At 37.9% G+C, this 27,831-nt stretch overlaps 3 protein-coding genes across 5 annotated transcripts; all 3 read left to right on the top strand.

Moving 5' to 3' along the window:
* Positions 1-719: 719 nt before the first annotated feature.
* Positions 720-2,300, top strand: LOC132619426 (uncharacterized). The gene has a single exon (XM_060334337.1). It carries the CDS (start codon positions 720-722, stop codon positions 2,298-2,300), a length of 1,581 nt encoding a protein of 526 aa, XP_060190320.1.
* A 9,719-nt stretch (positions 2,301-12,019) lies between these two features.
* Positions 12,020-15,751, top strand: LOC132620460 (cytochrome P450 CYP72A219-like). Of its 3 annotated transcripts, none has more exons than XM_060335135.1 (5): positions 12,020-12,396; positions 13,405-13,623; positions 13,758-14,002; positions 14,155-14,539; positions 15,172-15,751. In XM_060335135.1, the coding sequence occupies exons 1-5, from the start codon at positions 12,115-12,117 to the stop codon at positions 15,595-15,597; spliced, it is 1,557 nt and encodes a 518-aa protein (XP_060191118.1). In that variant the 5' UTR covers positions 12,020-12,114; the 3' UTR covers positions 15,598-15,751. The 3 variants fall into 3 exon arrangements, with proteins under 3 accessions (XP_060191118.1, XP_060191120.1, XP_060191119.1); XM_060335137.1 differs by having other exon boundaries at positions 12,020-12,372; positions 13,372-13,623; XM_060335136.1 differs by having other exon boundaries at positions 12,225-12,363; positions 13,406-13,623.
* Positions 15,752-19,079: 3,328 nt separating this feature from the next.
* LOC132619427 (F-box/kelch-repeat protein At3g06240-like) lies at positions 19,080-25,661 on the top strand. Its single transcript, XM_060334338.1, has 2 exons — positions 19,080-20,177; positions 25,280-25,661. The coding sequence occupies exons 1-2, from the start codon at positions 19,418-19,420 to the stop codon at positions 25,561-25,563; spliced, it is 1,044 nt and encodes a 347-aa protein (XP_060190321.1). The 5' UTR covers positions 19,080-19,417; the 3' UTR covers positions 25,564-25,661.
* Positions 25,662-27,831: the final 2,170 nt, after the last annotated feature.

Consider the following 27,831-nt stretch of genomic DNA (forward strand, 5'->3'; position numbering starts at 1 on the left):
CAGTGCCTCGTAACTTCGGGTATATTAAATTCAATTGTCTTGCGCCCGATCAATCATGATCTTCTCTGAGCTAATCTCTTGCATTATTTAAAAAAAAAAACTTTTTACACACCACCCGAACTACGTTTGATCTGATTTCCTGTCGGATACAGGATACGTAGGCAGCCTATATAAGGCCCGGTCTTATTTACTACAAATTTTAATATTCCCCAAACGAAGGAGCATGAAACTGGGACAATTTTGGAATGCAACCCAAGACATCTTTTCAAAACGTCCTAAAACTGGGACAAATTTAAAAAAAAAAAATGTATGCAGAAATTGGTAAGAATTAACTCAGAACCAAGCTTTGGCGTTCGATATGAGTCAACCTTTCTTCAAATGGCATGTTCCACTCCAATGTAGTTTTCTTTTCTTCCGATTCATTCGCAACCGTCAGAGCCAAATAGTTGATGATTCATTTTCATCCATTCATTTTCTTTATATGACTCAAGTCATCTCTAATCTAGAGCCCGCTTAATTAGATCACGAACTAATCTAACTTAAAAAAAAAAAAAAAGGAAAAAAAAAAGACTATATATATATATATATACATTATTTTGGGCATTTACTTCATGCACTAACATTTTATTTTGTTTATGAAGTTTTACTTTTCTCTTTAAAAGGTTGTCTGACATTGAACATTGTTTTGGCTGCGAATCTGTATTAAGGACGAGACTATAATGGCAGAGAGATTTGAAGCTTTCAACACCGGTATGGGTTTGGTGCAAGAACAAAATGATAGCAAGGGAAAGGTGGTTCGAAAAAATATTGTAGTCAATCTGGGAAATACCTTAAGCCTTCTTCCTAACACAACCTCAACTTCCAGCACAATTTGCAACATTTCCTTAGCCATTTCGCCTCACTTAGATCCTACCTATACCATTCCACAAATGCCTTCAACCTACACTCCCGATCAAGTAGCGGTAATTCCTAATCCTCAATTTTCCATAACCACCGCTCAATTCGAGAAAAGTAAGAAAAACGAACTGGCAATATCCCCATACATGAGGCCTGGAAAGGAAATCAAGTCGCTTTACCATGAAGATTTGGGAAGAGAACTCCACAATTTGAGGAAAGTCATTAATGAAGAGTTATGTTCAAGGAATTTCCAGATTTTGAAGTATGAAGATTTGTGTGTGCATCCAAACGTTGAGCTTCCGTCAGGGTACAAAATACCTAAGTTTAACACTTTCAAAGGGAAGGGAGATCCCGTCGCTCATTTAAAGGACTATTGCAGCAGATTAATTGGTATTGGACATAATGAAGCCGTACGAATGAGATTGTTCATTCAAAGTTTATCAGGATCAGCACTCTCTTGGTACACTAAACAAGATTTTAGCAAATGGCTTACGTGGGAAGATATGGCCCGCGGATTTGTAAAGCAATTCGAGTTTAACAATGGAGGCGATCCGCACATAGCCGATTTGCTCAGAGTAAAGAAAACGCCACATGAGTCTTTCCAAGAATATGCCATACAATGGAGGTTAGAAGCTTCAAAAATACATCCTCCATTATCCGAGAGGGAATTGATCTCAACCTTCATCCAAATTCAGGAGGACTTATATTATGATAAGTTGCTCGGAGCTTGTGCACACAACTTCTCTGATTTGATTAGGATTGGTAGAGAACTAGAGAACGCCATTCAAGAAGGGAGAATTACAGATAGCTCAGCAACACAAGCCGTTCACCAAACCTTCCAAGCGGAGATACTAGGAAATCTGCAAAGTGAAATGAAGCAAAACCAATTTGCTTCCACGACTATGCATCAAGCGCAATGCCATAAAAGTCACCAAATTTTTCAATCTTATGACACTATGCAATGTCCTCGTCAGCAAAACTCCCAGCAAGGCTATCAACGACGGGTTCACCAAGCACAATCAAGCTCTCAACATAAAAAGAAAAGGAAATCTTTTTGCTTCACTACTCTAAATGAACCATTGGCAAATATATTTAAGAGGTTGAGTGCTAAGGGTATTCTACAACCAAAGAAGGGATTTATACCTAAGCATCCACCGCCAAATTTTGATTTATCTAAGAGTTGTGCTTATCACTCAAACATTCAAGGACATGACATTGAAGAATGTCCAGCACTAAGATTTAAGATTCAAAGCATGATTGAAAGTGGCAAGATAAAGCTACAGCTAGAGCCTTCGACCGGTAATATTGCAAACACAAAGACAACTGTTGTTAAGGGCGATTCATCGAAACTGGCGCCAAGGCATTTGAAAAGAAAGCGTGCAACAAGTCAAGCAGACCGATAGGGACATCATCTCGCTACTCGAGAATATCATCCTCCACATGCCCATCTTTAGGAATAGCCGCTATCTTGTAATCTTTTCTAGACTTTTTCAATGAACTACGGTCGACTTGATTCCTGTTAGTAGCAGGATACGTAGGCGCCCATGTTGGGTCCGGTCTCAATAAATAAAAAATCTCAATTTTCCTCCCATAGCCGAACTGGAGAAATTTTGCAGACGGTTTATCCCAAGCCATATTCACATAATCAGATTTCCGCAATGGCATAGCAACAAGAAGCGCAGATTCAAAGCCAAAGCTCAATGTTCAACGCAAGGCAACCACTTCCTTTTATACTAACAAATTTTCTTTGAGTAACGCAGAACCGATTTTTAGCTACTCCTCAACGATAATGCACGGCATACGAATCTCAGCATCAAGAAAACATCACGAAAGTCATGAAGCAAAGGATGATTCAAAATCAACACGAATTTCGAAACTCATAATTTTCTTTGAGCGCAGGAATTTTATTCATGGAAACATTTTAGCAAGGTGAAATATCACCCAGGCTTCCAGTTGCGGAAGCCAAAGTATGCTTACAGCTTTGCAGGGACTGCGCATCGAGCGGTTTGAATCTTCCTATAACACGCACAAATATTATTGCTTTCAAATGCTCTGCGCATGCACTACTATTTTAAATACCACGCACTGCATATGCACTATTGCTTTAAATTCCCCGCACTGCATGCACTACTATTTTAAATACCACGCACTGCATATGCACTATTGCTTTAAATTCCCCGCACTGCATGCACTACTATTTTAAATACCACGCACTGCATATGCACTATTGCTTTAAATTCCCCGCACTGCATGCACTACTATTTTAAATACCACGCACTGCATATGCACTATTGCTTTAAACTCCCCGCACTGTATATGCGCTATTATTTTAAATGCCCCACACTACACATGTACTATTACGTTCAAATGTCCCGCACTGCATATGCACTACTGTTTTCAAATGTCCCGCACCGCAAAAGCACCGCACAACATCATTGTTCGCAAACGCACAACATTTGGGTTCGTCCACCCTAAAATAGGATATTGGGTTCTTCCACCCTAAAATAGGATGCTTGGGTTCGTCCACCCTAAAATAGGACATATTGGGTTCTTCCACCCTAAAATAGGATACATCGGGTTCGTCCACCCTAAAATAGGACATGTTGGGTTCTTCCACCCTAAAATAGGATATTGGGTTCTTCCACCCTAAAATAGGATGCTTGGGTTAGTCCACCCTAAAATAGGATATATTGGGTTCTTCCACCCTAAAATAGGATACTTGGGTTTGTCCACCCTAAAACAGGATACACGGGTTCTTCCACCCTAAAATAGGATATTTTGGGCGCACTGCCTTCCATATGTTGCATGGGCTGCGCACCGCCCTTTTATAATTTCTGCATAAGGCTGTGCACCGCCTTTCATATGATGCATGGGCTGCGCACCGCCCTTTGCATCGCTTTCATATATTGCCTGGGCCATGCACCGCCCTTTTAAATTTCTGCATAAGGCTGTGCACCGCCTTTCATATGATGCATGGGTTGCGCACCGCCCTTTGCATCGCTTTCATATATTGCCTGGGCCATGCACCGCCCTTTTAAATTTCTGCGTAAGGCTGTGCACCGCCTTTCATATGATGCATGGGCTGCGCACCGCCCTTTGCATCGCTTTCATATATTGCCTGGGCCATGCACCGCCCTTTTAAATTTCTGCGTAAGGCTGTGCACCGCCTTTCATACGATGCATGGGCTGCGCACCGCCCTTTGCATCACTTTCATATATTGTCTGGGCCATGCACCGCCCTTTTAAATTTCTGCATAAGGCTGTGCACCGCTTTTCATATGATGCATGGGTTGCGCACCGCCCTTTGCATCGCTTTCATATATTGCCTGGGCCATGCACCGCCCTTTTAAATTTCTGCGTAAGGCTGTGCACCGCCTTTCATATGATGCATGGGCTGCGCACCGCCCTTTGCATCGCTTTCATATATTGCCTGGGCCATGCACCGCCTTTTTAAATTTCTGCATAAGGCTGTGCACCGCCTTTCATGATGCATGGGCTGCGCACCGCCCTTTGCATTGTTTCCATATATTGCCTGGGCCATGCACCGCCCTTTTAAATTTCTGCATAAGGCTGAGCACCGCCTTTCATATGATGCAGGGGTTGCGCACCGCCCTTTGCATCACTTCCATATATTGTCTGGGCCATGCACCGCCCTTTTAAATTTCGGCATAAGGCCGTGCACCGCCTTTCATATGATGCATGCGCTGCGCACCGCCCTTTGCATCGCTTTCATATATTGCCTGGGCCATGCACCGCCCTTTTAAATTTCTGCATAAGGCTGTGCACCGCCTTTCATATGATGCATAGGTTGCGCACCACCCTTTGCATCGCTTTCATATATTGCTTGGGCCATGCACCGCCCTTTAAAAATTTCGCATAAGGCTGCGCACCGCCTTTCATATGATGCATGGGCTGCGCACCGCCCTTTGCATCGCTTTCATATACTGCCTGGGCCATGCATCGCCCTTTGAAAATTTCTGCATAAGACATCGCACCGCACCTGCCCTGTCTTATTATTATTTTCAAATGACCTGCGTGCGCTCGCAGCCGCATTTCACCGCACTTGCATCACTTTACTTCAATATTTATTTGTTACTGACTATTTTTATCTAGTTTAAACTTTCGCAGGAGCTTTAGCGCAACGTGGAACTATTTCTTCGGCAGCGAACTGGGGCAATACGTCGGGAAGGATAAGCAAACTTCCGACAAGGGTCAATGATCTACCTCGAACACTCGGCTCCAATTTCAAATTTTCCGTTCGCATTCCAGCACACTCAATTTTCAGAGTTCTATCACAATACCCAGTGTCATCATAACTCGACACTGGGACAATATTTTGCAAAGATGCGCACCAATCGTAATTTGCCAGTCATAAGTGTCGTAGGCATCCCAGAACTACACTCGACCTGATTCTCGTGCAGCCCGAGATATGTAGGCAACTCAGAGACCGGAGTTCGGTTATAATCCTTTCAAGTTTCCCTTAGCCGAGACAAAATAGGCTACTGAGTCAACGTCTTTGCCCGACAACTCTTTTCATCATTACCGGGCAAAGAGGGACAAGTTGTTGACACCCAATTTTGTCCCGCCTCTCCTCCGAAATACCTATTTGTGCTTCTAATATTTTTTAGAAAATAAAATAAATATATATTATGTTTACTATAATTATTAGCCTCTTATCAATACCGTCATTGCATTATTCTATCAATTATTATTATTACTATTATCGCATTTATTATTATTATTATTATTATTATTATTATTATTATTTATTACTATTATTATAATTCACAATTTTTATAATTTCGGCATTTTACCAGCTCACGCACACGCATCGCATTTATCTTTGCATAATTAAATAATAGTGTTTATTTTACTGCGGATTTTCGAAATATTATTGCACGGCTATTACAACGCCATTTTTTATCTGAGCATTAAGGATTGCATATTTCATATTAAGCAATATTTTAACACAAGTTGTTTAAACAGGTCTTTTATTTAAATTTAGAAGCCAAACTATTTCGTGCACTCAGTCCGTATTTTTTATTTATCGGACCCCAAATCAAAGTCCAATTAACTCCTAAATATTTTTGGGCTGGCCCATATTTTTTATCTCAATTTTTAGACCAGTCCATGTTTTTAATTCCCTAACCCATTCTCTTAATACCCGGTCCAAAAAATCAACCCAGTCCATAAATGGACCGGGTCCAACCCGCATCAGCTTCAAAATAAGGGAAACCCCTTGGGGTTTCCCTTCATTTTCACTCCCTCCGCCTCTTTTCCTCTACTCCCCTCGTCTCTTCCCTTTCCCTTCACCCCCCAAACCCTAGCCGCCTCACACCCCTCCCCCCCACTTGCTCTGACAGCCCACTACCTCCATCACGCCTCCACCACACCTTGTCCCCCCTCCTATTTTATCATATTCTCCATCCCTCTGTTCCACTGAACTTCCACACGTTGTCGCCACTTCCACCCTCCACTCCTTCCTGTTCCCCACGCTCTTCCCTCGCTCGCTTCCTTCAAACAATTATAAAGAAAGGGGAAAGATTCGAAAGAGGGGCGGATTTTTTTTCGATCGGAAAAACCCCCCCAAAGAATCCGGATCTTTTTTTGGATTCGTGAAATTCCCCAAGAATTAGATCGTTTTTGGCCAGATAAAATTCCTTGAACGGGAGTATCTGTAGCTGTGGAATTTCCCCTAAATATTAGCCCACTATTTTTGGGTAGTCGAAGCATTGAATCGTCTGTTTTATTCGCCTTTGTTACTTCCGTTACTATCGTTTCGCATCCGAGTCTCCGCAAACTCGGAGATTTGAAGTGTTCGAGCGTGAATCGGAGACGCGCGCCTCACTTCGCTGCACCCGCAAAAGGTCAGTTTATCAAAAATTAAATCTTTCCTTACGTTTTCTTCACCGTCGAAATATGATGAACTAGCTGGAGTGATAGAATTATGTGTTAGATTTCATTTGCTTAGAAATCATGCTATTAGATTTTTTATGTTGGCAGTGTATAAGTTAAGCTATATATGATGAATGATTTCTTTTCTACTATATATGATAGGGTATGTTGATGGTAAAAGGCATTAAAATATTATTCATGTTTTGATCTTTGGTGCTGCTTAAATGATAAGACATGGTTATGTGTTTAGTATTTTCGTTAGGAATCAGATGTTTGTTTGCTAACAGGATAAAAGATTGTGTTGCTAGGTATTTGTTAATCTTATCTTCATACGCGAGTTGAGATATAATGGTTGTGGATGACTTGTCGTAATGCTGCGAAGTAGTATCATATAATATGAATCCTGGGTCTTAAAATGTATATGGAGTGTTTTAGAGGGCTTCTAAATGCAAACCATGGCACCTATGAACTCACTGGGTAACCTGTTAAACCTGTTGAAGTCTCTGATCATCTTTGTCCTTTAATGTCCATGGTTTGATGAATAGCTTAAGCACATTGCACTCAAGTATGTTACGTTTATGGTAAAGGTTAAATTTTTTTTGGAAAGTATATGATTAAGAAGTCTACATGCTTTGCCCAAATCCCATTATGGTAGTGTAGTCTTGCCATGAATCTTGTTTAAGCTTAAAGTCCAGTCTACTTTAAAGGGTTATTCATGATTTAAAGCCTGAAACATGCTAGACTTAGTGGATGTACCTCTGTATAAACAACCTGCAAACAAATGAAGTACTTGAATGTGTTAAAAGCTCACCAGAATCCTGTATGTGTTCTCATGAAGTGGTCTGTGCCAAGATAGGTTTTAAACTTGATAGTTGCTAATACTCCATGTCCTCTGGTAATCTCATATATGTTTGAATGTGTCATCTTTGGCTGAATGTCTGTTTAGATGGTGTTCTTTACACTTGAGCATGTCTTTCCCTTTCTATGAATATTAGTATTTCATCGTGATTGTCCCATGTGGATTGGAAGTGCATTGTTTCCCTTTTTGAAATCTGATCTAAACCCATAAAATGTTAGTATCCTATTTGTCTGTTAGCCCCCTTTATGTGGAAACTCATGCTTATTTTGATTCCTTGTAGTCATAATAAAACTGCAAATAAGTAATAGAATATCTAGTGTGCATGTCTACCTGTCAAATGACTTTTGAAGCCTTGTTTCTGAACTGCTGTCTATCCACAGTCAGTTTGGCATTGTCAAAATTGCTCATTGTTGTACCCTTGTGATCCCGTTGTGTCTTCCTATATACATGACATATATAAAACCTGTATATTCAATATAAACATGAATACCACTCATAAGGGCTCAGAATTGCAAACCTCTATACTGTAAAATCCTTTGATTTGGGCATTGTCTCCTTATTTTCGCCGTATTGGGCTTCCTTTGCATCTGTGCTCAATTGACTTTATTTGGGTTGTGTTTGGCCATCTGTTACTTCGACTGGGCATATTTTATTCTCTTTTACCGCTGTAACATGCTTGGGTAGGTTTCCATCCTTATAATGTTGTTGTTTTAGATGAGCCTTAATAGGAATTTCTTTGATTCCACAAATATACCTAGGTATACATAACACATATACAATTTACGGAGCTGCTTTGAATTTTGTATCTTTATATGTTTAATCTTATGGATCGTCTACTAACCTGTTTCTTTCTTTTCTTTTCTTTTTGCATGAACACCGCCTACGCGTCCGAGGGACTCGTTTCTTTTCCCGCATTCGGTATTGGGCCAAGGACCAACGAAACGTCATTCCTCTCTGTCCAACCTCTTGGCCACAACTAACAGGCCAAGATCTGTGGGCCGAGCCCATTTCCAGTGGCAGATTTGCAACAGTGGCCCTGGAAATGGGCCAGTCCGTTTTTCTCTCCCTCATTGTGCTGTTGTATATTTTTGATTTGTATGACTAACCTTATTTTATTTTATTTTATTTTTATTTTTTTCTAACTTAGATGAATCTTAACAAATCAGTGGGATTGGTTTTAATGGGTAGTTAGTTTAAGGAAAATTAGAATTAAATTCCATAAGGTTTTAATTCTCTTTTTTTTCTTGTTAAAAAATGTCTAATATTTATTTTATCGGAATAATCAATTTGCAAAATAGCACGCCTACACATTTTGGGTTAAAGGATTATTTTTATTCTTACTATCTTAGGAGTTTCACTAATACACAAATATAAGCTCGAATATATTTAATAAATAACTCTTAAGTTTCGAGTCAATTACGCATATTTTTAAGCATAGTTAATAAAAGGATAAAGGAAACTCACATAAGCTTTTTTTATACATATTTTGCTCTTAAATCGCAAAAATTAATTAATATCTCACCGTTTGAGTTGTTTCAAGTATTTATTAAAACACTGCACAAACCCGCGTTTTATTCCACTTATATATTTTATGCAAATTTTACTTAATTAGCATTATCATCTAAAGTCTTTGCAATATTTATAAGTTTATTCTAAATGGCATTTGAAGTTTTCTTTCATGCAAATTATTACATTTTTACAAATCTCATTCTAAATAGCATTTTTTTAAAAAAGTCTTAGCAACTTTTATAAGTTTTATTTTAAATGGCATTTAAAATCTTCTTTTTATGCAAATTATTATTTTTTTCTAAATCCTATCTTAAGCAATATTCTTATATTTTTCTTAAAAAAAAAAACCTTAGCAACATCTCTTAGCCCCTTTTTTTTCTTAAATTTCAGGCATCTTATTTAGCATTAATTAATTAACCTAAGTTTGGCCGGATAACCGTAGTTAACGGATTCTAAAGGATGCCTAACCCCTTCCCTTTAGGATAATATAGAGCCCTTACCTAGAATCACATTGGTTAAGCAGACTATTAACAGAGGTTTAGTTTCACTTTACCTTAGTTAATAATTAGGTGTCCTAATTCACCTTAAAATCAATTAGGTGGCGACTCCTTAAAATAAAGCAATATAGGAATCTCCAATATGTTGTACTCCGCCATAACCCGGTTAAAATGGGGTATAACAATGATTAAAATAATTAAATCTCGGTTAATCAAACAAGAGATTTTAAAGATAATTTAATTAATGCCGACTTATAACGGCTTCATTTTTAATTTTATAAGAAATCACCCGTTAATGATTTTTACTTTTATGTTTATGTTAATAAAATAATGCATTATAGGTTTTTCAAAAGAGATTTGTGAAATTATCTGTACAAATTTCTAGATGAAAAAACTTATTCGCCGTACTAAATGTACACACAAACAGCGTAAAAAAATAACATAGAGCCTGTTTGGATGGGCTTATGCCTATAAGCTGTTTGCAGCTTATAAGCTAAAAAAAATAAGTTGGGGTAGTCTAACTTATTTTTTTGGGCTTATAAGCTGTTTTCAGCTTATAAGCTGCTTTAGATAAGCTAAGTCAAATGGGCCCAATTATTTTTTTAAGCTTATTTTAAGCACAAAATGACTTTAAGCTGGTTAGCCAAACACTCAAAAAAACTGAAAACAACTTATAAGCAACTTATAAGCCAATCCAAACGGGCTCATAATAAGGGGCAAAAAGGTAGATCTACCAAAGTTGAACTATACACCAATAAAAAGGGCAGTGTTAGTGTCCCAACAAATTGACAAAGGGTAAAGAAAGGAAATATGCAGGGAACATCAGCTTTAGCAGCCACGTGTAACAGTTTTATTGCATCAAAGAATTAAAATTACTATATAGTACCTGTGAGCCCGTCCTAAGGTCGGACCCAAACTAATATTAAAAATTAAATTTGCAATTGTTTTTAAAAAGTATTCAATATTTATCTTATTATTTTTGTTGCGTCATTTATTGAAAAGTACTATAATATTTTCTAAAGACTTCTAATATGTTATATCAATCAAAAGTACTTGAAAGTTAAAAAGAACAATTTTCTTGTTATGGATTTATATAAGAATATCAAGAAATTCATATTTGAATTAACACTAAAATTATAATATAAAAAGTACATCAACTGAAAATTCAGACTTTGTTTAAACTTTTAAGGGTTTTAAAAGGTAGCTTTAGTTCGTCACACCATTAAGAAAAATAGAAAATAGAAAATATAATTTACTAAGTTATCCTTATTTATTATTTTTTTTTGAAATTGAGCAATATCAAAAAAATTATTTTTTAAATTTTAATAATATGATTGACAATAATTGTTAATTTTAGTCCTGAATTTCTAAATTACAATTATTTTGAGACAATTCGAAGGCAGTAATTGATATCACAACTCTTATACCTCTTTGGGTATTTAAAAACTAAAATTCCTCAAATTGGCAATTATTACCAAAGAAAGGAAAAAGGCTGGAGCAAAGAGCCTCGAAAAAAAATAACAATCAACATCATCCACATACCACAAGGGGGCCCACATTTTATCTCTTTGTCAATAACATAACTCATAAAGTACAGGAAGGAGCCTTTCGGTTGAAAAATCTGGTTGGCATCCAACAGAGGACGACAAAATATTTAGATTGTCTCTTATTACATAGTATAATGATTTATATTGCAGGTGCTACTTAACATGGACAAACGCACGTGTTCAGAAACTAGTATGTATATAAGAAATGATATCATAGAGGGTTTTTTTTAGAAAAATTTGTGACTTTTGAATAAGTGAATGTGATATTATCTCAGTATATTTATATACCATGTTGATATTATAATTTTAGGGACACTTCGGGTAAATAATTTTAGAGGCATGAAAATAAGAGGGGTAGGAGCATATAATTATTTTACTTCGGAGGGCAGCGACGTCTTTCTGCAAAGTTTAAATAGGGCCCAGTGATCGTGTCTTCCAGAAAAGCCGTATTTTTTTCGTGGCAACACAGAAAGAAACAAGAATGTTAATATATTCAATTCCGTGCTGACATCCTAATCCTCAGATTTTCAACTTTGCTCGTCATTGATGACGACCTTAGAACAACTATTATAGGTACTACTCTCCGTCTATTTTTTATTCGTTCATTATTGACTTGACACACAGAACTATAAATAAAATGACAATTAATTATTGTTAAGTTCTTGTAATGATGTACAATTATTAAGAATTTTTTAATCAATTATTAATAATAAAGATAAAATAGATATAAATAATAAATTTATCTCAATAATTTTTCAAACAAATAAAAATGAACAAATTATTTTTAGTGTACAAGACAAAGACAAGTAAAAATAGACAGAAGAGTATAAAAAATGCAAGGCGTGGAGAGAGAAAAAAGAAAAGTCAAGTAGCTAACTATTCTATAGAGGAACACAAAGATTGAGTGAAAATGGACAGTGCTCAAATCACAGTAACAGCATGTTGTGCTGCCATAGTAATTATTCTATTGGTGTGTCTATGGAGAGTGTTGAATTGGGTTTGGTTCAGACCAAAGAAGTTGGAAAAGTTACTGAAAAGACAAGGCCTGAAGGGAAATTCCTACAGGATATTGTATGGAGACATCAAAGAGCTTTCTGGGATGATTAAGGAAACTAATTCCAAACCCATGAGTCTTTCTGATGATATTGCCCCAAGATTGGTGCCTTTCTTTCTTGACACCATCAAGAAATATGATATGTTTCACTAATCCCCCATTCAGTTCCTTTACTCATAGCAACTTAATTGACTGGATAATTTGATTACTACTCTTTCTCTTATGATTTTTTTTCAAATGAGTTGGATAAAGAGTTGTGTCAAGATTTTAATTTGTTCATCCCTCCATTAATTTACCCCTTTCTGCCATTCAGTCTCATATATATAGCATGTTTGGCCAAGCTTTCGGAATATGTTTATTTTTAAAATGTATTTTTTGTCAGGAGTGTTTTTCGAGAAAAATACTTTTGGAGAGTAGTCACGTGTTTGGTTAATTAATACGGAAGCCAATTTTGCCAATATTTGAGCAATAATTTGTGCTTGACCAAGTTTTCAGAAATCCTTATAGGAAAACGTTACCTTTTTCTGCTTCTGCTACCACTTAAACCACTTATTTTTTCCCGAAAAGCTTGGTCAAACACGTCATTAGTTGATGAATTTGGATATATAATAGGAGTAGTATAGCTTGTACTTAAATCCCCAAAATATGGGCTTTATTCAATTTCAACCCCCTCAGCTTGTTATTAGGCACTAAACTTAAAGAAGATAAAAACTTGCTTGATTTAACTGAACTCTGACCTTACATCTAGGAACAATTTGCAGGATCTGGTTTGTTTAACTTTTCCAGAATAAAACAAGTTAGAGCTTTTCTAATTATCCTGGTTGGTGTAGATTATCAAATTAGTTCTGATTATTTAAGCAAAGGGTTATGCTTAAATAAGAATTGCTTGTAAGGAACTATTTGTTGTTAGCACTAAAAATTGGTTTGTTTTGTAAAATAATCAAATTGTAGTTCTGGCTAATGAACTGTTTCGGAAAACTAATGATATCACCTAAAGTAATCCAAATTGAACCAGTCTTCATTCTAATTTCAAATGCTTCCATATTTCCTCGGAGAGTCGCGTTTTGGATCATTTCCAGCTCTATTTATCTTTCAAAAGCCCTGTTAGTTTCAATTTGGAAGTTAATAGGGAATCATCTGCTTGCAGGGAAGAAATCCTTTGTATGGTTGGGTCCGAAACCACTGGTGTTCATCATGGACCCTGAGCTTATAAAGGAAATATTCACCAAAACCTATCTTTATCAAAAGCCTCATTCAAATCCATTAATCAAGTTACTGGCACAAGGATTAGCAAGCCAGGAGGGAGACAAATGGGCAAAACATAGAAAAATCATCAACCCCGCCTTCCATCTAGAGAAGCTAAAGGTTTGTAACTGTAACGGGTTCTGTTTAGGCAATCCGTTTTCTTTTAATTTCATTGAAGCAGTTACTTGCACTTGATTGTTATTCTTGTTTAAGGTACTTGCTTGCATCTTGTCTCTTAACCATTTCTTAAACAGCATATGCTTCCAGCTTTTTGCTTGAGCTGTACTGAGATGCTGAGCAAATGGGAAGACATTGTTTCAGTTGAGGGTTCACACGAGATAGACGTATGGCCTCTCCTTCAGCAATTGAGTAGTGACGTGATCTCTCGGACAGCTTTTGGCAGTAGCTATGAAGAAGGTAGAAGGATATTTGAACTTCAAAAGGAACAAGCTCAGAATTTTGTCGAAGCTATACGCACGGTTTATATCCCAGGCTGGAGGTTAATTGATGTGCTTAAATTATAGCCATCTTCCTCCTTTACAAAGTTCATTGAGAAATGCAACATGATCAAGTCTTGCTGTTATGTTTGATTATGTGTTGATGGATGTCTCTTTCACTTTCAAATTTCTTATTTATTGGACTATTTCATAGGTTTTTGCCAACAAAGAGGAACAGAAGAATGAAGGAAATTGAAAGGGGTGTTCATGCCTCAATTAGAGGTATTATTGATAAAAGAGTGAAGGCAATGAAAGCAGGAGAGGTTAATAATGAGGATCTACTTGGTATATTGCTGGAATCTAATTTTAAAGAAATCGAACAGCATGGAGACAAGGATTTTGGACTGAGCATTGAAGAAGTCATTCAAGAATGCAAGTTATTCTATTTTGCTGGCCAGGAAACTACATCGTTGTTGCTTGTATGGACTCTAATTTTGTTGAGTAGGCATCAAGATTGGCAGGCACAGGCCAGAGAAGAGGTGTTACAAGTCTTTGGGAGTCAGAAGCCAGATTTTGATGGATTGACTCATCTAAAAATTGTATGTATTCTTGTTGGTTCAAGTTCTCAGCCCTGGAGTTTGTCTGGTTGTTATTGCTATACGTGGTCCCTAAATTAGAAAAAAATTGTTTGCTAATTCTGATACCTAATACTAGACTAAATATATCATGTTGCCGCTAGGGAGGTCAGCTTTATATCCATGCTTTCTTGATATTAGTGGAATCCATCTTAGCATGAGCAGGGGTAGGTACAATATATTGGCAGTGGGTTCGTCCGTTCGCGTTGCTTCAGCTTAAACTCTAAAACAATTTCTATAGAAGGTGTAGTTATGTCAAGTTCACGTCTATTTTCACGAAAGATAAAATGTGAATACAGTAGTATTGTGACAATGTACTTAGACTCTACATCCTCTTATGAATGAGAGATAACTCGCCCTCCAAGAAGAGGGGATGAGCAGTATCTTTCTTATTTGCAGACTAGTCGCAAGCTAGATAAGTACTTCGCATATAGGAAAGAGTTAGGGACAAAGTTTAAGCCTATGTAAAGTCTCTTTCATGCTATATTCCACCATGGGTACATGCTAACTCCCGCCAGCGTGCAAGTACCGGATAATAACTTTGTGGTCCATTTTCATGCAATATATCATTGATGGAGGAGAAATTTTTGATGCAGGTGACAATGATCTTGTATGAGTCTTTAAGGCTATACCCCCCGGTATTGTCACTTATGCGGCGGCCTAATGAAGACACTGTATTAGGAGATCTATCGCTACCAGCAGGTGTGCTACTCTCCTTACCAGTAGTCTTATTGCATCACGATGAAGAGATATGGGGCGAAGATGCAAAGAAGTTCAAGCCAGAGAGATTCAGAGATGGAGTCTCAAGTGCGACAAAGGGTCCAGTCGCATTTTTTCCATTTACCTGGGGTCCCAGAGTATGCATTGGACAAAATTTTGCGATGTTAGAAGCAAAGATGGCTTTGGCTATGATCCTACAACGCTTCTCATTCGAACTGTCTCCGTCTTATGCACATGCTCCTCAGTCCATTATAACTATTCAACCCCAATATGGTGCTCCACTTATTCTGCAGAAACTGTAGGTTTAGTTATAAGCAGTGTCTTGTCTTGATATATGTAGTGTTCAAGTAAGGCTTATAGAACTGCCAAATGGACCTTCGTTTACACTCGTTTGTTGTAGATTGTTGTAATTGAAAAACCGGATTGTTTACTTTAGAGTTCTAAGTTGTGTGTGCAGATAGTGTATGTTAGTAGAGTCCGGAGCCTAAAGGGTATAAAAATACACGGTATAAACCAAAAGGGGATATCAAAAAATTTACATACCAAAACGGGTATAACGTGGATTGATCCACGTTATACCCAAAAAAAAATTTCGGCTGTCAGAGCAAATCACCGAAAAATTTTAAAAAAAAATTGAAATGTATAACGTGGATCAATTCACGTTATACAAAATTATTTGTATAACGTAGATCAGTCCACGTTATACCTTTCATTAATTTTTTCCCCAGCGTTTGAAAAAACTTAGTGTTTTTTTCATACTTTGACCAATGATTAGTCGTGTGTCAAGACTCCGAAACGTCAATATTTTATATAGAACCTAATATTTTTTTCTGCGTACAATAATGTAGGCCCAATACATCAAGGATACGTAGACGTTCGGATAGTCATTTTAGGGGTTGAAAAGGTGCCCGAAGTAAGTTTTGTTTGAAAAAACTTAGTGTTTTTTTCATACTGACCAATGATTAGTCGTGCGTCAAGACTCCGAAACGTCAATATTTTATATAGAACCTGATATTTTTTTCTGCGTACAATAATGTAGGCTCAATACGTCAAGGATACGTAGACGTTCGGATCGTCATTTTAGGGGTTGAAAAGGTGCCCGAAGTAAGTTTTGTTTGAAAACTAGTTGTAAAGTGATCAAACTTTAGATGGTCATAACTTTGCGCTCAGACATTCGTTTTACGCGTTTTGTTTTAACTTGCGTATTTTTTCGAGATCTACGCAAACAAACAGCCGTAAGGCAGTTTGGCCGAGCCGATTTTAAAAAAAACACATTTTATCCCATTCAATTTCAAATTTTCCCCAAATTGGCGTGAAATTTTCAGTTTTATTTACCTATTAGATGATGATATGCAATAGATTTCAACGAAAAAATCCCGGGGTAATGTAGCTGTGAATGTCAATTTCACTTCTACGGTTTCAATTTTTGAAAATAAAGTTGACTAAAATAACCTTACAATCAAACACTAAGTTTTTTCAAACAAAACTTACTTCGGGTTCAGGAGCGCGGACTACAACTAGAAGGAGGAATGAAATAGATATAGCTCCTGCTCACATGGCTAGAAAGTGTAGTACGTGCAAGCAAACAGGTCATAAAAAGAATCGCTGCCTCGACAGAAATCAGTAGTTGTTGTTGCCTGTTGGTTTTATATTTTTTCTTAAGTTGTACGATCTCTTGTGCCGTTTAATAGTTAGTATGTAATTTAACATTTACTACTCAGTTAATGTGTGACGTTTATTTAACTTATATTTTATTTTGTATTTCTGTTCGCATATATAACACATATTTAATTATTGCATGTGTTAAAATATTTATTTGAGTTAATCACTGAAATTAACTATATGCTTTAAAAATTAAAAAAATCAATAAAATATTTTTTATTAAAAACACAGTCGAATATGATTTAAATAGAGGCAACGTCTTACAAAGTATTTGTAAAACGCTGCCGGAGAAAATATAAATTGTATAACGTGGATCAGTCCATGTTTTACAACATATATTTGTAAAACGTGGACTGACCCACGTTTTACAAAATTATTTGTGTAACGTAGATCAGTCCACGTTATACCTTTCAATTTTTTTTTTTAAATTTTTCGGTGATTTGCTCTAACAGCCGAAAAAAAAAATTGGGGTATAACGTGGATCAGTCCACGTTATACCCGTTTTGGTATATAAATTTTTTGATATCCCCTTTTAGTTTATACCGTGTATTTTTATACCCTTTAGGCTTCAGACTCTATGTTAGTATATGGGATTTTTACATATTCAAGTAAAATTTACTTATAACATTAAACTTATCATCCTAAACTTCAAGAGCTTAGGAAAAGAGTAATGACTTACTGTAGCCTATTAAACTACAATGACATACAATAATTCTTTCCACAATTCTATTTTTTCTACTTTGAGAAAATGACAAATAAGTGTTCCTTGTGTTTGGAAATTGGTTCAAAATGGTCCTGTAAATATACTCATGAGTGGTTTTGATCCTTTACGTTTTGCGACCACTATTGATTTTCATCCCTTAGAATTTTAGTTGTTAGATTTATCAGGAAATGTGAAAATAAAATATTTAACCCTCACAATTGCAAGTGAAGTTTTATGCATTTATGGAGTCCGATGCAGCTTTTTGAGATGTAGATACTGCTACTTATTACTTCTTTTTTCTGTCTTGTGTGATTTTTGAGATTTGACAGGACTTTCTTTGGTATTTCGGGTCATATTTTTTCACAGTTCCCGTAAAATCTGATAACCAATTTTTTTTTTTTTTTTAAATATTTAAGAGGCATAATACATAACACATGCCTTCAAACTTGGTCTCAACTGACAAACATGCTATGCAATTTTGGGTGTGCACAAGTAGGCATCTTAACTTGTATAAAGTTAAACACGTAAACACAAATGCTGACGTGACACATAAATTTTGAAGGTATCTGGATAATCATTTTGTAGGTTAAGAGTGTTTAACGGACAAAGTGAAGACAAGTTGAGGTGCCTACACCCAAAGTTGAAGGATATACTTATCAACTGAAGTCAAGTTTGAGAGTCTGTTTATACATTATGTCTATTTAAAAAACCAATAAGTTTTCGCTTTTGACAAACTAGAGTACCTAGAGTACCAAAACAACTCAACTAATTTTACAGCTCCCCACGTACATTAACGCTTTACTCTGCTTCTTTTTATTTTTTGTTTTCTCCAATCCTGATATACCACATCGGAATTACACAAAGTTTTAGGGGTTATTAAAAACATATACGTGGATCAATTCAAACTCGTACTTGAGGTTTGATAAGGGTTTTGTAAGAGAACATAGACAAGAAATCATATTTTTTGTGCGGAGTATCCTTCAAATGCACTGGTCTTTAATTTTTTGCCCTCAAATTGTTGGTCTTTAATTTTTGGCCTTCGGCTAAAACTCTTAGGTTTCGGGTACGAACTTCGGCTCAGCCAAAAACTTTAAAAAATTTCACTAGGTAGAATTTGGATTCGCTAAGCAGAATTTTGTCTGCAAAACTACCTACCTTCACGCAAGTAAAATTCTGCTTGAAGGGTAGAATTTTACTCAAAACTCTCCCTTAAAGTAGAGTTCGAAACTCTGCCTGAAGTAATCCTGCAGGCTTAACTTTGGCCCGAATAGGCCTAAATTTGCTATAAAACTCTGCTTTGTGATTATTTTTTTTTTGACTGAGCCGGAATTCGAACTCCAAACCTTATGGTATTAAGTGAAGGACAAAAATTAAAGACCACCAATTTGAGGGACAAAAATTAAAAACCACCCAAAATTAAAAACCACAAGAAATTAGAATTACACACTGACCAAGACTTGGGGCTTTTTGACACTTCAATTAGTATGAACCTCAAAGTGGAAAAAGGACAAAATCCTGTACAGACTACAGAGAAATCTATATACCAGCGTCTCTTTTCCCTATGCTCTTTTTATTTTGTATTTTCTTCAATCTCAATGTACCACATGGGTATTAAGTAAAGTTATAGGGGTGAAAAATGTATATGCAGATGAATATAAACTAAACTTCTGCTGAGGTTTTAGAAGGGTTTTGTAGAGAACCCAAGACAAGAAATTAGAAATATACATTGATCAAGATTTGCAAATATCAACCAAAACATGTCTGATGATTTGCCAGAAGAAGTGCTGATTGAAGTCTTGTTAAGACTACCCACAAAGTCCATTATTCAGTGGTATTCTCTTCTTACTAGCTCTAATTTCATTTCCATTCACCTCAACAACAACCAAGATGATTACTTGCTAGTAAGACATAACTCAGGAGAACCAGAAAAAGAAATTTATGCTTTGTTCTGTGATAATGAAAATTTTGATGAGTATGTTGAGTTTGATTTTCCATTTGAGTGTGGCAGACTTAATATTGTGGGTAGTTGTAATGGGCTCTTGTGTTTTTCAGACGACTATCGTATTGGGGGTTTCAGGGACCTTTTCTATCTTTGGAATCCATCCATTAGAAAGTCTTTTCAACTCCCCCAACCAATTTTTACACTTGAGACACGTGGTCCCCGTGGGTTTGATCACACACATGGGTTTGGATTTGATCGTGTTACTAATGACTATAAGGTTGTAAGGATAGTACCCACTAATGAGGTACCACCTCATGTTGAGCTTCATAAGCTAAGCACTGGTGTTTGGCAAGACATTACTCATGTTTCTCCCCATCTGGAGTTTCTTGTACGGATACCAGGGGTTTATGTGAATGGGGCTTGCCATTGGGTTGCTTCTGGACGTCAAAATATGATTGTTCTGTTTGATGTGCATGAGGAGAAGTTCTCGGATATAATGGCACCGGATAGTTTAGTTAACAAGTCTTTGGGTTCTTTTGGTGGAGGCTGCTTGATCCTTTTGTTAGGATTTAAATCCCAAATCCGACCTTTGTAAGCAGGTTCCCAGGAAAGATTGGAGGGTCACAGCTGGACCACTTAAATACCAACCTCCTTAGACAGAACCTACTTACGCCGTGATGTAAGCGAAGAATAAATAACACACACAGATTTATAGTGGTTCACCCTCAATGTGAGAGCTACGTCCACGTTGCTGCTGCAGATCTTATTAAAGAAGAAATATTACAAGTGTTTACAACACTCAACCTCACAACCCCAATCCCAATTACACTCAAGAATTTTACCACAGAAAATTCTCTCAAAGACCTTCTCTTACTTAGGCCTTTCACTAAGAGTATTTCTCTTAGATTTTTTCTCTCTTGGGATGTGTATAGCAAATGATCTTAATGATATCTTACAAATGTACCATAAGCTACCTATTTATAGGAATGAATTTCCTATGATGAGGTAAGCGCTTACATCACGACTATTATGAGGTAAGCGCTTACATCACGACTATGTGAACAAAAGAATTGACTTGTTTGGCCAATTCCACACCTAACAAATCTCCCACTTGAAGACTAATTTTAATTTGTCTTCACACTTTGATCGATGCAGCAGCTCTTTCCTACTTTCATACTTCGTGCAGGCCAACTGAAGTTGAGCATAGCTTCAGTTTGTCTATCGTCACTGCCTTTGTCAGCATGTCTGCTGGATTCTGACTCCCTGCGATCTTCTCAAGCACTAGCGCTCCATCTTCCAAAGCTGATCTAATGAAATGGTACCGGAGTTGTATGTGCTTCGTTCGAGCATGGTAGACCGGGTCTTTGCCAAATGAATGGCACTTTGGCTATCACAATATAGCACACTTCCCTCGTGGTCCTGATCCAATTCCCGCAGAAAAGATTGTAGCCACATCATTTCCTTTGTGGCCTCCGTCACAGCAACGTACTCAGCCTCACAACTAGAGAGAGCTACTATCTTTTGCAACTTGGAAACCCAAGAGATTGCAGTACCTCCGAAGGTGTAAACATACCCGGATGTGCTCTTTCTGCTATCAATATCACCACCGTTGTCAGCATCAACATACCCTTGCAATCTTGTTTTTGATTTTCGGAAATACAGAGCTGAACTCGAACTGCCTTTCAGATATCTGAATATCCACTTCACAGCCTCCCAGTGTTGCTTTCCCGGATTGTTCATAAATCGGCTGACAACTCCCACTGCATGTGCAATGTCTGGCCTTGTACATATCATTGCATACATAAGACTACCGATTGCAGATGCATAAGGTATCTTGTCCATCTGCTTCTTCTCATCCTCGGTTGTCGGCGACTGATCCTTTGACAACCGAAAGTGTCCAGCCAAGGGAGTGCTGACTGGCTTGGCATCATGCATGTTAAACCTTTTGATAACTTTCCTCACATATTCTTCTTGTGATAGTTTGATGCCCTCCTTGCTTCGGTCGATTCTCATCCCAAGGATTTGCTTTGCAGCTCCCAAATCCTTCATTGCAAACTCTTCCGATAACCCTTTTTTCAACCGATCAATCTCCTGTAGGTTTGCTCCTACGATTAGCATGTCGTCGACATAGAGTAGCAGTATCATGTACGAGTCTTCAAATTTTTTGAAGTAACAGCAGTGATCTGCCTCGCACCTTGAAAAATCAGCTTTCTTCATAAAGCTGTCAAACTTTAAATACCACTGTCTTGGAGCCTGTTTTAGTCCGTACAGACTCTTTTGAAGTTTGCACACCAGATTCTCCTTTCCTTTGATTTTGAATCCCTCCGGCTATCGCATGTAGATTTCCTCGTCTAGATCACCGTGAAGAAATGCAGTTTTCACGTCCATCTGTTGCAGATGTAGATATTCCTTTGCTACCAGCCCAAGAACAGTTCTGATAGTCACCATCTTGACTACGGGAGAGAAGATCTCCGTATAGTCAATGCCTTCTTTCTGTTGAAATCCCTTTGCAACCAGCCTTGCTTTATAACGCTTGCTTCCATTGGGTTCTTCCTTTATCCGATAAACCCATTTGTTTTGCAATGCCTTTTTATCCTTTGGCAACTCGGATAATTCCCATGTATGATTTTCCGATAGTGAATCCATTTCATCCTTCATTGCCAGCTCCCACTTAGTCGATTCATCGACTTGCATTGCTTCTTCATAACATTCCGGCCCCCCTCTATCAGTGAGTAGAATATAGTTGAGGGATGGAGAGTACCTGTGAAGCGGCTTCCTGATCCTGGATGATCTACGCAGCTCTGTGATTGGCGTCTGTTCATTTGTTTCAGAATCAGCACTTTCATCAGCACCTTCTCGGATTGTTTGTTCCTCTGCCTCGGTTGTACCTGGCTGCGGCTCAGGTGCCGGAAAGTCCCTCAAATCGACTATTTCCGATTCCTTGTCCTGACATTCTGAATTCTTTTGTAGCTTGTCTTTGTACAGTACCTCTTCGTTAAAGACAACATTCCTGCTTCGGATGATCTTCCGATTTTGTTCATCCCAAAATCGGTACCCAAGCTCGGTGTCACCATAGCCAATAAAGTAACACTTCTTTGATTTTGGATCAAGCTTGCTTCTAGCCGTATCATCATTATGAACATATGATAAGCAACCGAACACTTTCAGAAATGAAAGATTTACCTTCTTGCCACTCCAGACTTCTTCTGGAATTCTGAAATCCAAGGGAACTGACGGTCCTCGGTTAATTAAGAAGGCCGCGGTATTGACTGCATCTGCCCAGAATGTCTTGGGCAGTCCAGAGTGTATTCTCATACTCCGAGCACGCTCGTTCAACGTTCGGTTCATTCTTTCGGCTACTCCATTCTGTTGCGGCGTTCCAGGAATAGTCTTCATCATCTTGATCCCATTATCGGCACAGTACCGTTTGAAATCACCATCAGTGTATTCTCCGCCGTTGTCGGACCTCAAACACTTCAACTTGAGGTTTGTTTCATTCTCAACCATGGCTTTCCATCTTTTGAATACACTAAACACATCGGATTTATTTTTCATAAAGTAAACCCATACCTTCCTGGTTGAATCATCAATGAAGGTCACATAGTAGTGTGATCCTCCAAGAGAGGGGACAGTGGTAGGTCCCCACACGTCTGTGTGCACTAATTCCAGCTTCTCGACCTTCAACTCCCTGCCTGCATTTGAGAAGCTTACTCGCTTTTGTTTTCCGAGAATGCAGCTCTCACACGTATGAAGGTCCACCGTCTTCAGCTCCGGAATTAAACCATTTGTCACCAACAGCTTCATCCCCTTCTGGCTGATATGCCCAAGCCGACAATGCCACAAATCTGTCTTCTTTGTGTTGTCAACCACAGTAACAGTATCACGACAGCTAGTCGTCATGTAGAGAGTGCCAATCTTCTTTCCTCGGCCAACTACCATAGCACCTTTCGCCACCTTCCAAGACCCATTACCAAAATTGAGATCATATCCCTCATCATCAAGCTGACCTACTGAGATCAGGTTTCGCATCAGCTTTGGAACATGTCTAACTTTTGTAATCTTCCACGAGGATCCATTTGACATCTTCAAATTAATGTCTCCCGTGCCAACAACATCTAGCGGCTCTCCATCGGCTAAATAAACTTTGCCGAGATTCCCAGCCACGTAGTTTGTCATTATATCATGATGTGGGGTGGTATGAAAGGACGCTCCTGAGTCAAGCACCCAAGAGTCTATCGGGCTGTCAACCGATAGCAACAACGCATCGCCAATGTCTTCCGTAGCAGCGTTGATTCCAGCCCCCTTGTTGTCCTCCTTCTTTGGCGCCCTGCAGTTCTTCTTGAAGTGACCTGGTTTTCCACAGTTCCAACACTCATGTGTTCGTCCTGGTCTGGATTGACCCCTGCCATTCCTTGACTTCGATCTGCCCCTATTTCGGTTGTAGTTTCTGTCATAATTTCTGCTTCTGTTTTCAACATTAAAAGCAGAACTCGTCGATGCCTCTCCCGAATCTGTCCTGCGCACCTCCTCAGCAAGGATACGATCCCTAACATCGTTGAACTTTAGTTTGTCACTGCCGACAGAATTACTAACCGCTGCTCTCATTGGCTCCCAACTATTTGGTAGGGATGCCAACAAAATTAGAGCTTGTACTTCATCATCGAAGTCAATTTTTACCGATGACAATTGATTTACAATGGTATTGAATTCATTTACGTGTGCAGCAACATGAGCATTTTCCATCATCGTTAGATGAAATAGTTTCTTCATGAGAAATACCTTATTATTTGCCGAAGGTTTCTCATACATGTCAGACAATACCTTTATCATATCTGCGGTGGTCTTCTCTTTTGCCACGTTGTGAGCAACGTTCTTCGACAGCGTCAGCCGAATGACTCCCAGAACTTGTCTGTCGAGGAGATTCCAATCTGCTTGCTTCATCTCCTCTGGTTTCGGACTCAGAGGTTCATGAAGCTTTCTGCCATATAAATAATCTTCAATTTGCATTCTCCAGAACGCAAAGTCTGTACCATCGAATTTACCGATGCCGTGCGTCGTACCATCTTCGCCTCCCATCGTTTCTAAATCACAACACAACCTGTTGCTCTGATACCAGTTGTTAGGATTTGAATCCCAAATCCGACCTTTGTAAGCAGGTTCCCAGGAAAGATTGGAGGGTCACAGCTGGACCACTTAAATACCAACCTCCTTAGACAGAACCTACTTACGCCGTGATGTAAGCGAAGAATAAATAACACACACAGATTTATAGTGGTTCACCCTCAATGTGAGAGCTACGTCCACGTTGCTGCTGCAGATCTTATTAAAGAAGAAATATTACAAGTGTTTACAACACTCAACCTCACAACCCCAATCCCAATTACACTCAAGAATTTTACCACAGAAAATTCTCTCAAAGACCTTCTCTTACTTAGGCCTTTCACTAAGAGTATTTCTCTTAGATTTTTTCTCTCTTGGGATGTGTATAGCAAATGATCTTAATGATATCTTACAAATGTACCATAAGCTACCTATTTATAGGAATGAATTTCCTATGATGAGGTAAGCGCTTACATCACGACTATTATGAGGTAAGCGCTTACATCACGACTATGTGAACAAAAGAATTGACTTGTTTGGCCAATTCCACACCTAACACCTTTTTGTGTCAGATGAGTCACTTTGTTTGGTGGATGTCTCCATGGAGGTGACGGAATAATTGATATTTGGTTGATGAAAGAGTATGGTGAAGCAGAATCATGGATGAAACAGTTCAGGATCAAGTTAAGCCACATTACATACCCCGTTGATGTTGTTGATGTTTTTTTCTCTCCGCTTAGTTTCTTGGAGAGGCCAATTGCGTCAAGGAAAAATGGTGAAATTTTGTGGAGAGCGGACGAAGGACTCTTAGTTTCATATGATCCTGCAACTGAAAAAATTAAGGAATCTTGGCATTCATAATGCTCATACATTTTTTTCCTATGCATTTCATGTACATACTTACAAAGTGAGCCTTATGTTACTTGGTAAGCGGACTGATTATTTTGCTGGTTACACTTGCAAAGATTCATCCAATTTATGCATGAGGGAGGCTAAAGGTGGGAGAGAGAAGTTCTTAAAGGCAGACGCTAAAAGAGGACTGCAGATTGTACATGTTAAAAATGAAAGCAACGAAGCTGCGCATGATAAAACGAAAGAACAGGCAAGTTCAAAGACCTTCCTAGTCTACTTAAAGCCCTTAGCTTAGCCACAGGTTTTTGCTACATGCACAGTAAATATAATAGCTGAGTCTATTTTTTCAGTTGGCATATTCTATACGAGACAAACACTAACATAGAAAAGATTCTTTTGCTCATATTATTGTTCAACTATTTAGTCCAATAAATTTTTGGATAAATCTCACTACGGTTTAGGTGCTAATCTTCTTAAACATATCATAGATAGTTCTTGTTTTAAAATCTTATCAACTTCTTGCAACATGACATTATTTTGCAGGTTTCAGGTTGACACTGGGACCTCTATTGGAAGGTCAAAATTTCTTGAAGGAGTGGGGATTACATGGAAATTTTCTATACTCTTGGGTATTCAAACTCTTTGATTAGAGACTGTAAATCTAATGTCTTGACTACTACTAGGTAGATGTTTTTGTGCTCATCATACTTTCAAACATTGTATTGTTTTTGCAACTATCTGGTGATTACTCTCGCCAAATTTCTATGTTGTAGGAGGCTTAGTAGTAATGACACTAAAGACCACTTCCAAATGCTGGTATTCTTGATCTGCAATTGAGATTCCACTTGCCCATGATTTGTCATAGTTGGTTAAAGTGTTAAGAGATTTATGTTTTATGCTACCGAAATATATATGTCTTGTCGTACCTCTCTTGTTTCTTCCTTGAAATATTCCAGTAATTTTTTTCTTTTTGACAAGTACGGCAATTAATTGATGAGAAGCTGCAGCAAGAGGGTGCAAACATGAACAAGCAAAAACTGTCCCCTTTATAGATGCAGGGAGCTGAGGGATTCTAACAAATTGTCCATGACATGTATGCTGTTCGGCCCACTCACGCTATATTATGATATGACATGTTTTTTGTGTCGGCTTTAGCATACAGTACCCTGATAAAAAAAGGGATTTAGCATGCAGTATTTGTTCCTTACCTTTTTCCCATAGTTCCTCGCTATGTTGACTGAATCAACTGCTTCTTGAATAATATATACTTATTACGTATACCTATCTTTTATGCCAAGTATGACTTAGTTCCAACTGTCTAAGGGAATAGAATGTTTTCTTGTGTGTCCTTCCATGGAATAACTGTTCTAAATATGTCCTGTCTTCTCTTCCCCTTCATTGGTAGGGGAATTAGCTCATGACATAAGTAGGTCAGCTATCCTTACAGTTAGTATGATTCTACTTCTAAGTTCTAACAGATTTATCTCTTCCAACTTGCCATCATTTTTTCATATTTCTCAATTGCTCTTTGCCATATGATGCCCTCCTTATGCTCAACTCAGGTAATGCTTCACCACTACAAGAATGAGGCTTAGATAAACCAATCGCACCTCAGTAACCACAGGAAAGTTGAGTGTATCATCAGTATAAAGCATATGAGAAATCTGTACGTCCTGTCTAGGCCCGTTATGAGGCTTTATATCCAGTTAAGTTACATTACTAAGGCTCTAATTGTAACCTTCCTTAACCGGTAGAAAGAGGAAAAGGGACAGAGGATTTCACTGTCTAAAACCCTTTTTAATTGCGAGCAGTCTTCGGTGTCACCATCAACTTTTCTACTTGGTTGTATCTTCTGTGTGCATTGACCATTCTGTAGAAGAATCTAATAGTTCTGTTATCTTAATGTATGTCCGGGAGGTTACTTCTGCTTTGGCAATACGTGTAGTTCATGTTCCAAAGTCCACTTTTCAATAGTCTGATAATCATCTGCTCTTCCGTCAATGCTTTCATTCTTTACGTTATCTGATCCTTAAAAAGTATTTTATTTCACTTTTTCTGTTTACGCTTCATTAGTTTTAGCTTCTGTACCAGAATATAATCTTCCATTAACAGAAAGGCACTAATGCTTGATCATTTCAAGAAAACCTTCAGGATCCAGCTACATCCACAAATTTAAAATAATAGCCTCTTCCTATTGTAGGCTGTTGAAAGTGGCAGTAGTATGATATTACCCTTGGTAAGAATGCCTGAAATAAGTTGTTAAAAGATTTCCTATCC

Source organism: Lycium barbarum, chromosome 11 (genome assembly GCF_019175385.1).
Source record: "Lycium barbarum isolate Lr01 chromosome 11, ASM1917538v2, whole genome shotgun sequence".
NCBI classification, from domain to species: Eukaryota; Viridiplantae; Streptophyta; class Magnoliopsida; order Solanales; family Solanaceae; genus Lycium; species Lycium barbarum.